Source organism: Rutilus rutilus (assembly GCF_951802725.1).
Source record: "Rutilus rutilus genome assembly, chromosome: 9".
NCBI lineage: Eukaryota > Metazoa > Chordata > Actinopteri > Cypriniformes > Leuciscidae > Rutilus > Rutilus rutilus.
Genome location: NC_140223.1, coordinates 32391014 through 32402138, shown reverse-complemented (window position 1 = coordinate 32402138; position 11125 = coordinate 32391014). Strand labels below are relative to the sequence as shown.

Sequence of the window (11125 nt, the reverse complement as noted above, 5' to 3'; positions counted from 1 at the left end):
TTTAATCCACTAGATGGCAGGATAGCCTTGAGCATATGTCAGTTATCTAAGCATCTGCACAAACTTTGTGCAGATTAAGATGTGGTCCTGAATTCTTACAAACAAACGAGTACAATATGGTCATTTTGTAGGCTATTAATGTAAAAAAAAATTAAAAAAAACTGTCACACATTAGTTTTATACTGGAAAAAGTAATCAAATCAATATAATTGTGTGTAATGTACTGATATTACATCATATAATTATTCCAAATTTCATTTCCATTTCAGATTTTCATTTAATAATCAATAAACTAAATAACACAACTGAATAGCCTATATTTATTCAAGCATGTATTTTACTACACAGAGTAGCATGGGTTTTGCATATTTATGAAAGAACAGATACTGTAAATAACTGCAGCCTAAATATTTGTATTTATAATAAATCCACCAAAATAAATGAGAGAGAAATAGAAAAATATTCATTGTCCTCATTGGTTCCCCCTTATGTACAAAATAGTTACAAATCTAAAAGAGATAAACACTACGGCTCATAAGATCTGCTGTTTCTAGAATCATTCGCATGTTATATAACAAGCTTTCCTTTACTATTTTGTTACAATATAATTAAACAAACAAAAAGAACTGCTTTTCTGTTATGTCCAAGCAATACAATGTAGCTGGAAGCCACGCGGTCAAAACGAGTGAGTATTTTCATAATCTCCAAACTCCGCGAAAGTTTGTTTACTAGTTTTCAAGAGGACGAAAACACGGGTTGTTTCGCTTTCAAAAGCGCGCCTGTGATTGGCTCTCGGCGCTTGTCAATCATACACGGGGGCGGCGTCAGGTGACATATGATAGTGAGTTCCAGTAAAGCGCACTTAGAGTTTTAGTACACAGACATTCAACAAGCGACAGCAAGAGCACTATCACACACTACTGGACTGGACTGGATTACAAAACTTCATAACAAACGTCAATCTGATGCCGTTCTACCCGCACTGTGACCTTTCCGTCGTTTCCAATGTGACTAAGTCAGCTTAAAGTAGGAACTAATTTCCTTTCTGTTATTGTTTCGCGTTTCACGTCATTTTTTTCTTTTCTTTTCTTTTGACAATCATATGTGACATTTTAAGAGGCAAACAGTATTGCTGGTACCATGGCTGACGCAGCCCAAAACCAGATGGTCGAGATCGACCCGGACTTCGAGCCACTCTCCCGACCCCGCTCCTGCACTTGGCCGCTCCCGCGACCGGAGTTCCCTAACGCGGCCGCCGCGGACTCCAACACCTCGTCCCCGGCCCCGTCCGTCAAGCAGGAGCCCTGCAGCAACGCGGACTTCATCAACAACCTCAGTCTGCTGGAGGAGAATGAGGACTACCCCGATCAGAAGCCTCTCATGCTGTGCGGCGACTTCCAGTGCCAGGAGAACTGCATCCATCAGCAGCAGCAGCAGCAGATCCCGAGTCACCAGCAACAGGTGCCCGTGCTCTCCTCTCCGGTGGCCGCAGCCGCAGCCGCGCAGCGCAAGAGCAGCTCGTCCCGGCGCAACGCCTGGGGGAATATGTCATACGCGGACCTGATCACCAAAGCCATCGAGAGCTCCCCCGAAAAACGGCTCACCTTGTCTCAGATCTACGACTGGATGGTGAAAAGCGTCCCTTATTTTAAGGACAAGGGGGATAGTAACAGCTCCGCCGGTTGGAAGGTATTTATGTTTTCATTTTTTTGGTCTGTGCGTCATCCAGTTGCGGCAGGAGTTTTGCGTTTTTACGCGGGCATCTTTTCAAAACAACTTTTAACGCGTCTTGGTTACCATTGGCTCCCATTGAGTTGCGCCCTCCAGCTGTTTTGAAAACAAAAAAAATGTTGTCTCGTTTCAGGGCTGATTTTTTTGGTGCATCCTTCACTTATTGTTTTAGGATTGTCATGGGATTGTCAATAGTCTCCATTCACTGTTGTGTAGGACAGATGATTGGCTCTCATTACAGGCAGCGCATAGTGAGGTGGTTCAGCGCAGTCAATAGTTCAAGTGCTGACCCTTGTCACATGACAGGTCCCGAGGAACAAGTGTTATAGGTGCCTGTGGACTGCCAGGGCTTGTAGGATCTTTCAACATTTACAGGTAGAGGTCGTTGGAGTTAAGACAAGATCAAGATTTGGACCCAGACCATTGCCAGAGCCCCTAAAGTTGCAGTCACATTAATGAAATTTCAAGGGCAAAAGGGTGAATTGTCTATTGTCAATATTGTAGCAAAGCACACAATTCACATAAAGATGTCACTTTCAAACAAACAGCTTTTTGTTGTTTAGTAGTGAATCCGCATGACTAACTTTAATCCTTTAAATCTTGAAATCTTTCGCCCTCACGCAAAATTCCCATACGCGTTGATTGTAAAAATTTGCAGAGCAACTGTAAATGTGTTCGTATCTTATCTCAAATCACATAGTAGGAATTCATAGGAAATCGCCACCCTCGTACCTGAAATAGTTGTTTTCCCAGAACAGAGAATCAGGTTTTCGCCGTATTTTCAATTTTTCCAAAATGAAAAATTGAAAAATCAAATTCATACGAAATTCAAATGAAATGAACACTCTTTAACTAAAATAGTTGTTTTCTCATGAGATCTGGTTGAAATTTATCGCTGTAGATTCTTTAATCAAGAGAATCAGGTTTTCATCTCATTATTCAACTTTCTTAAAAAGAAAAATTGAAAAAATTGAAGTTCGAATTCATACAAAATGCATATGAAATCGCCACATCTTAACAAAAATAGTTTTCTCATGAGATCTGTTTGAATTTATAATAACATTGTTTTATCAAGAGAATCAGATTTTCATCTCATTTTCAATTTTCCTAAAAAGAAAAATGGAAAGTTCAGATTCATACGCAATGCATACGAAATCGACACTTCCTAACTAAAATGGTTGTTTTATCATGAGATTTGGTTGAATTTATCGAACATTCTTTTATCAAGAGAATCAGATTTTCAATTTTCCTAAAAAAGAAAAATTGAAAAATCAAAGTTCAAATTCATACAAAATGCATATGAAATTGACACTTCATAACTAAAATAGTTGTTTTATCATGAGATCTGGTTGAATTTATGGCACCAAGAGAAACATGTTTTCACCGTATTTTCAATTTTCTTAAAAAGAAAAATTGAAAAAATAAAGTTCCAATTCATACAAAATTCATACGAAATCGACACTCCTTAACTAAAATAGTTGTTTTCTCATGAGATATGATTGAATTTATTACAAAATTATTTAAACAAGAGAATCAGGTTTTCACCGTAATTTCAATTTTTTCCAAAAAGTAAAATTGAAAAATTAAAAGTTCGAAATTATACGAAATCGTCACTTCTTAACTAAAATAGTTGTTTTCTCATGAGATCTGGTTGAATTTATCACAATATTCTTTAATCAAGAGAATCACCTCATTTAAAAAATTTCCAAAAATATATTTTCATTAAATAAGATGTATTATAAAAAAAGAAGTTTAGGATAAACTGTCCTATTGGCATTGTCAGTAAAATAATAAAAAAATAAAAAAAGTTTAATGGGGTAAATAAAGTTTTTGGGCTCATAAAAAGAAGTGATAAGAAGTTTTATTGTGGCTTTTCATACACAGGAACTAGAGTTGGACATAAGCAGTGACACACAATGTGATAGTATTTCTAAAACTGAGCTTTGTCATGGTTATATATGTCATCATGATTAAGCAGAAAATGCGCGATAAGGAGGATCCTAATAAAGGTGACATGCCTGTACCACCGGTATGCCTGAACAACCCTGGCAACCGGAGAAACAGGAAAACAGTGGTTTTCATATCCATGGAAACCTCGTTGTTAAGTGGGTCCAAAGTTGTGTTGTTAGGTGTAGTGCATCATCACACAACACGCTATTAATATCCGCGGGATTAACCGTCAATACCCCTCTGATGTTTGCCAAGTATGCTACGCGTGCAAGTAAGGATCCGCCCCGCACTCTGATTTATTGTGTGTCTGTGTGCCAGCATTCCACAATTGTCATGCTTTTGTGCGTCCCTTGTGGAGGCGTAGGCATCGATGACCCGAATACGCATGCGTGTACCTCTCTTACCTCTGACGACACATTGCTCTTGTAGCACGGGCAGCACACTCGGTGGCGTTCGCATTGTTGTCGGAAGCACATCTGATAAACCCAAGGTCAAATCTGTGTGTGTGTGTGTGTGTGTGTGTGTGTGTGTGTGTGGTTGTGTTGTGGTTGTAAAACTGATATGATCTCTTGAATCTGTGCCGTGATTGGATGCTCAGTATGTGACTCATAATGGGGCAATGTTTTTGAGAAACCACAGGAAATTTCCCGCAGGAACTGTTCAATTTTATTCTGATCTCATAAACAATGTGGCGCTGGTAATGATCAGTTTCCTCGGGGGCTTTTCACACACACACACACACACACACACACACACACACACACACACATCTGACCGTAGATCAGCTTCTGTCAGTCCAAACCAGTGTGCAGAAAGGAGCGAGAGGCTGAGAGGAGTTGATCATCACTGAGTCGTCAAGTCATCTGGAAGAGTTACTGTAGAGATAGACGTCATTTCATTTTTTTTGTTGGGGAATGACTAATATCCACGAGTGTTAATGTGTTTAAGGTTGCCTTGTTTATGTTGACTAGGTGTTAAATGGGGTTAAAGTGAGAGTTATATAGTGACTTTGTCGGTGTCCATCCTGGATAATGCAGCTTTTTCATTGACACTACCAAACATGCAGGTTTTGTGTGTGTGTGTGTATGTGTGTGTGTGTGTGTGTGTGTGTGACAAACAGTAAAAGAAGTATTCTACAGTGTGACATGCTCCATTTCAATTATTTTATGATTTTAAATATTTGTAATTATTTGTATATATTTTATAATCATAATAATATGAAAACAATTATAATTCATATTTATTTGTATAGAGATTTTTACAAAGCATCTTTACAGAAGAAGCATGTTTCAAATATTACTATCAAGAAACCAGAGGTGTCAAGGGGAAAAAACAATCTTTGATGAGGTATTCATTTTAGATGTTATTATTATTTGAATAAAATGTAGTATAATAATATTTTTTTTCCCATTATTATTATCATTTTAAACGTTTTGAAAATAATTAATTAACCAATTATTTAATACAAATCTAAAATGATTTTTCAAAGAAAATAATACTATTGATAATTAATTTTAGATTTAATTAAAAATGTATTAAATCAACTGTTTCATTGTTTCATTTAAATGTCATTAATATGATCATATTAATAAAATAATACATTGAGTAATAATACATTTTAATTAAACTTTAATTAAAAATATATTTTTCATATTGCATAACCTTTAAATAGAACTAGTGAAACCAAAACATTGGTTAAAATTAATATTAATATATATTATAATTAATAATTATAAATACATTTTTTTTTACAATTTTTGCTAATAATTAATTTTAGATTTAATTTAAATTTTATTAAAACAATCATTTCATTGTTCAATTTAAATTTAATTAAAATGTTTATAATAATAATAACAACAACAAATTGATAATAATAAGACTAATTAATATAATTTTTAATTAGTTATTGACTGCATGGTCTATTTGTAGCCTACTTTTAAAATGTATTTGTCATATTGCATGACCTTTAAAATGAATTAGTGAAACCAAAAAATGTTGATTAAAATGTATGGAAACTTATGTCTTTTACATTTATATTGATAATTCAAACTATTATTTCATTGTTTAATTTACATTTGATGTTTCAAATAATAATATTAATAATAGGCTAAATTGAGAATAATAACTTTTTAATTTTTTTTAATGAACTAATTGAGAGACTGCATGGTCTTTTAAAATGCATTTGTCATATTGCATGACTTTTAAAATTGAGTCGTGAAATCCCTCCAGGCAGTCAGTTCTCCAGGGGAAGACACAGGCACTTTTTTAGCCAGCTTTGTTCTCTCCCGAGAGCTGTGTTCACAAAGAGAGAAAGGCAAGGGTGAGAGGGGCAGAAATGTATCAGTGCTGCTTCTTGCACACATGGGCTTCGGTCCTGAGGATTCGACAGTAAGTAACTTTCGGGCGGTTAATGTCACACCTCCAAAGGGTAAATTCTTGAAGCCAGGTTACCGTACTCGGGTCACCCTTTATCCAGTTCCCACAATCCACTGAAATCCAGTGTCAGTTAGTCTGAAGCACTGATGCATTTTCGTAACAAGATGTTGGCGAACTTTGGCATGTGAAATTTACAGACTAAAGACTAACTGAACATCGGTTAAATGCTCACATTGGTTGTTTAGTGAAGAGAATACAGTTCAAAGTGAATACCAGACGCTAAGTACACATTCCTTTGAGATAAATCTGATGTTTACTGACTCTTAAGCTTCAGTCAAATCAATGGTTTGTCACTGTTGTTCAGTTTGGATGCCTGTTTTAATATATCTGAAAAAAAAAATATATATATATATATTATAAATAAATTATACAAATAAAATTATATATAACTTATAATTTATAAACTAATAATATAAATTAATAGGCTAATTAAATAAATGATTTCTTATTCATAAACTAAAATATTTATATTAAATAAAATATAAAAGTATTAGATTAATTATATACAATAATATATATATATATATATATATATATATATATATATATATATATATATATATGTATATATGTATATATATATATATTATGCAAACAACTATTGTACGATGCAAAGGAATAATGAGATTATTAACAAATTATATATATAAAATTACATACAAATTATAAATTAATAATTAAATGATTAATTATCAATAAAATATTTTAAAATAAATTATTAAATTATTAAATACAATATTTATATTAAATAAAATAGTAATAAGTCATTGAATAAATTATATATAATTATATAAATAAAAATTATATATATTATTTATTTTATTATAATATAAATTTTTATTTCATATAAATAATAATCTGAATAAATAAATCTACAAAATATAATATAACCTATTTTTATTTCATTAATATTATTTAAATATGATTTATAATATATTTATTTTTATATAATAAATCAAATCAAATGTATTAAATAATAATAAAATAAAATCATTTAATTATCATTATATATTCCTTTTAAAATTCTGACTGTAATAACTGTTATGATATCTGTACATAAATGTACACATTTAGACATGTACTGTTTTCAGCATGTTTCATTTTACTCAATGACAAATGTCCTCTATTAATAGTTTCTAAAACCTCATCTGTGAGCAGCTTGACATGATCGCTCTCCTCTTCTCCGCAGAGCGCATGACATTTGTTCAGATTTCAAACCTGATCATTGCTGCTTTATTTACTTTGGTTATTGCAGCATTTCAACTCTTCTGTTATGAATAGGCACGTGCACTAACCACTAGTCCACACGTTCAGTCTAGGTTTGAGTTTCGTTCAAGGTCTCAACCCATGTTTCAGTTCAGAATTTCGCACAGGCACCAGCTTTGACTGCACATGCGTCCGATGGTTCCTGTGGTGTATATCATGTGTCTGTGGAGTGGTCAACTCTAGCGCTCTTGCATGCGTTGGGTTTGAAAGGTTACACGTGATATGAGGCCTCTGAGTGTTTCTGAACAAACATGCCTAGACGGTTGGGCTTGATCTGTATACATGTGCTGTGTTGCTCTTGCTAGATCTATGAAACATACGTCACTCTCGCAGTGTAAATATTTGACGCAGGCCGCTGTCGCCAATCACTTGTGCGCTCTTTGATGTCCCCGATCGATGTTCCTGTCCTGTGGGACGTCACACTATCACTCCTGTGATAAACCCTCCTCCAATCACCTCTTTCAAAACAATCACAAACAGTTCGGCCTAGTGAGATTCTACAGTTTTTTGGGGGGTGCCAGATTGTGATTGACACTTGGGGAATAATAATAATAATAATAATAATAATGACTAGATAAAAAAGTTCTTAGTTGGCTTGAGAAAGCCAGACCAGAAAGTTTGGTTTAAAAGCTTGAAGATTGAAGATTAATATTAATAATATAACTAGACAGTGAAATGACCAATAGTATATGAGATTTATAAATATGCTGGAATGAAATTAACCATTTAAATAATGATAATAATAATAATATAACTTGAGAGTGGAATGACAGTATAGTAGATTTATGATAGTATATGAGATTTATAAATACGCTGAAATGAAAGTTACAATTTAAATAATAAAAATGATGATGATAATTACTGTTATTATTATTTTATTAATATGGCTAAAATGTGTTTTGTAAAAAGTTTAGTGTGTGTGTTTACTCAAAATATTTGAAAAATAAAAACAAGTAATTAAAAATAAATCAAATATTTGCAAACAAAAATCGTGCATTCATCATTTCAAGACAGTACTGCAGTATTCAGTTCGTGATAAAGAGTGTCAGTGTCTACAGTGAGTGGTTTTCTCTTTTTCTTTTCGTAAGTGTTGTTTAATTAATATTTATGACATATTAAATACCTGATTAAGTTTATTATACCCCTTAAGTGTTTATTGACTTGAATGATTCTTCAACCGAAATGAAAGTTTTCGTTTAGCTGGAAACCGAAACCAAAAACAAAGTTTACTTAATAATCAACTCTTAAACAAAGACATCGAGTTGTATATAAACATTTAAATTTCATATAAGGCAATTGAATAAACATTTATTAATTGATACTTATTATATTTATTTATAATTGAATATATAATTGATAATTATAAGGCATTTTTCCGAGAGCTTTGGGTTCCGTGTGCCCATACCCGCTCCCTGTGATGTTTTCACATTGCCTCCCGCTCAGTTCATTCCCTGAAGAGCCGAGAACATTAGCTGGAACGTCATTCCAAGAATCACATATTTTGGCTCGAGGAAATCTGTGTCTTGCTTATGAAGCTCCTGCTGGGACAGTGCAGTTTGGATACCAACATCCGTCCAAACGCCCTTGACCTCCCCTCCCTTCTCACCTCCTTCCTCTCCCCTCTTCCGGTTGTCGTTTTGCGCTTACGCACGGGCCGCTAACACTTAATCGAATACGACTCTGCAGAAAAGTGGGTCGTTGGCTGTTATTTTTTTAACTGCGAAAGCTGTGAAAAGCCAAAGTGACGGATAGAGATCTCCTCGGCCGTCTCCTCGGGCTCCGGCTGCCCGACACACGCGCTTTTGCTGGAGTTCAGATAAGGCGACACTCATTAAAGGTTGCATAATGAAACGTTTACTGGAATCCGAGAGCTTCGGGCCAAAGTCTGGTGCCACTTGTTAGTCAGTGGAGCTCCTTCAGCGGAGCGTGAGCGAGACGGGGGGGGGGGAGGTGCGTCTCTGCCCCTCTTGTGCACTAATGTGACCTGCCTTTCCCAATGCAGACCCAACAAGCTGACGTATAAGGGCCGGTGGACATGTCATTTCGTAGCACGTTCTATTTCAGGCTTTAGTCTTGCAATAAACCTCTTTTAAAACCAATAAATCCAGCTTGAGGTATCGCTGTCCTCTCTGTCTACACCCTGTTATGGTGAATGTATGAAATGCTGAATCACTATTCCTGGCATGCGAGTAGTGGTGTGTATGCAAACGCATATGTGTGTGAAGGTGTCATGTATGAAGAAAGGAGCGTTTAGTTTGAAAGGCTTGTTTGGTTTACTTCAGACTCTTTAAAGCAGGGGAATCCAATCCTGCTCAAGATTTGGACACCCCTACTTTAAAGGGATAGTTCACCCAAAAATGAAAATTCTATCATCATTTACTCACCCTCAAGTTGTTCCAAACCTGTAAGAGTTTCTTTGTTCAACAGATCTCAGTCCCCATTGACTTCCATAGTAGGATACTATGGTAGTCAATAGGGACCAAGATCTGTTTGGTTACAAACATTCTTCCAAATATCTTCCTTTGTGTTCAGCAGAACAAAGAAACTCTTACAGGTTTGAAACAACTTGAGGGTGAGTAAACAATGATAGAATTTTCATTTTTGGGTAAACTATCCCTTTAAAGAGATAGTTCTTCCAAAAATGTTTATTTTTTATGATTATTCACTCGCCTTCCTCTTCCATTCTTTTGTGGAACAAAATAATTTGTTATTTTGAAGAACATCCTGGTCACTATCCTGGGAACATGAGGCTTTCAAGCTCCAAAGTGGTTTAAAAAGCAGCATAAATGTGGTCCACATGACTCACAGAACTGTATTCCAATTCGATCAGTTTGTGTGTGGAAGAGATGGGATTCATTTTTTCACTGAAGGTCTTTACTTTCTCTCTTTGGCACGTTCTTATGAAAGTTTGTGAGACAATTAGTAACAACATCTGAATTGGCAACAAATAATTGGAGTTGGATTTTGAATTCAATTAATGCCGGGGACACACTTAACAACCAGCTGAAACATTCTAAGACTGACTGAACACACACTTACAGACTGTTTCCATACACTGCAATAGATTTTAAACACCAACTGTGAACACTGACTGCACGCGACTCGGCGCGTAACAAATTACATTCATAATCGGCCTTACAGTCGTTAAGTGTGTCCCCGGATTAAAGGGTAACTCTCGCCAAAATGCAACCTATGGTCTTTTTGTTAATCTACCCGATGCAAACTTTCATTTAAACGCATAATTAGAATGGAAACGCCACTTTTAAGTTTGACCGTATTTTCGTTTTCGGTCAAATTGCTTTTTGAATGGGAGTGCTAGGGGCACGACTATGATAGCATCAAAATCGCTATTTTTAAAACACTAAGAAGCTAACACTAACACACAGCTACAGTGAGTTGTTCAAAATCTTTCTTTTTAGTAAACTCTGTGTACACAAACAATGTTCTCAGTGCTGGAGTTCATGTGAAGAGCCCCTGGTGATATACTTCGAGCAAAGTTTCATGTTGTGTCGAGCCTTCTTAGTGTTTTAAAAATAGCGATTTTTGATGCTATCAATAGAAGTGCCCCAATCACTCCCATTCAGAAGACAATTTGACCGAAACCGAAAATACGGTCAAACTTAAAAGTGGCGTTTTCATTCTAATTATGCTTTTAAGGCGAGACACTACAGGTGAATAGGGTAAAATTTTTAAATAATAGATATCACCATGAAACTTCCTCAGTTGATTACTTACACAAGTA

The 11125-nt window shown here is 35.2% G+C and overlaps 1 protein-coding gene across 1 annotated transcript in view; it reads left to right on the top strand.

Annotated features, from left to right (window-relative positions):
- Positions 1–520: 520 nt before the first annotated feature.
- Positions 521–11125, top strand: part of foxo1a (forkhead box O1 a) — a 51319-nt gene continuing 40714 nt past the window's right edge. The window contains exon 1 of the mRNA XM_084419423.1: positions 521–1689. Coding sequence (XP_084275549.1) covers positions 1141–1689 — 549 coding nt within the window. The 5' untranslated portion in view covers positions 521–1140. The remainder of the gene's footprint in view (positions 1690–11125) is intronic.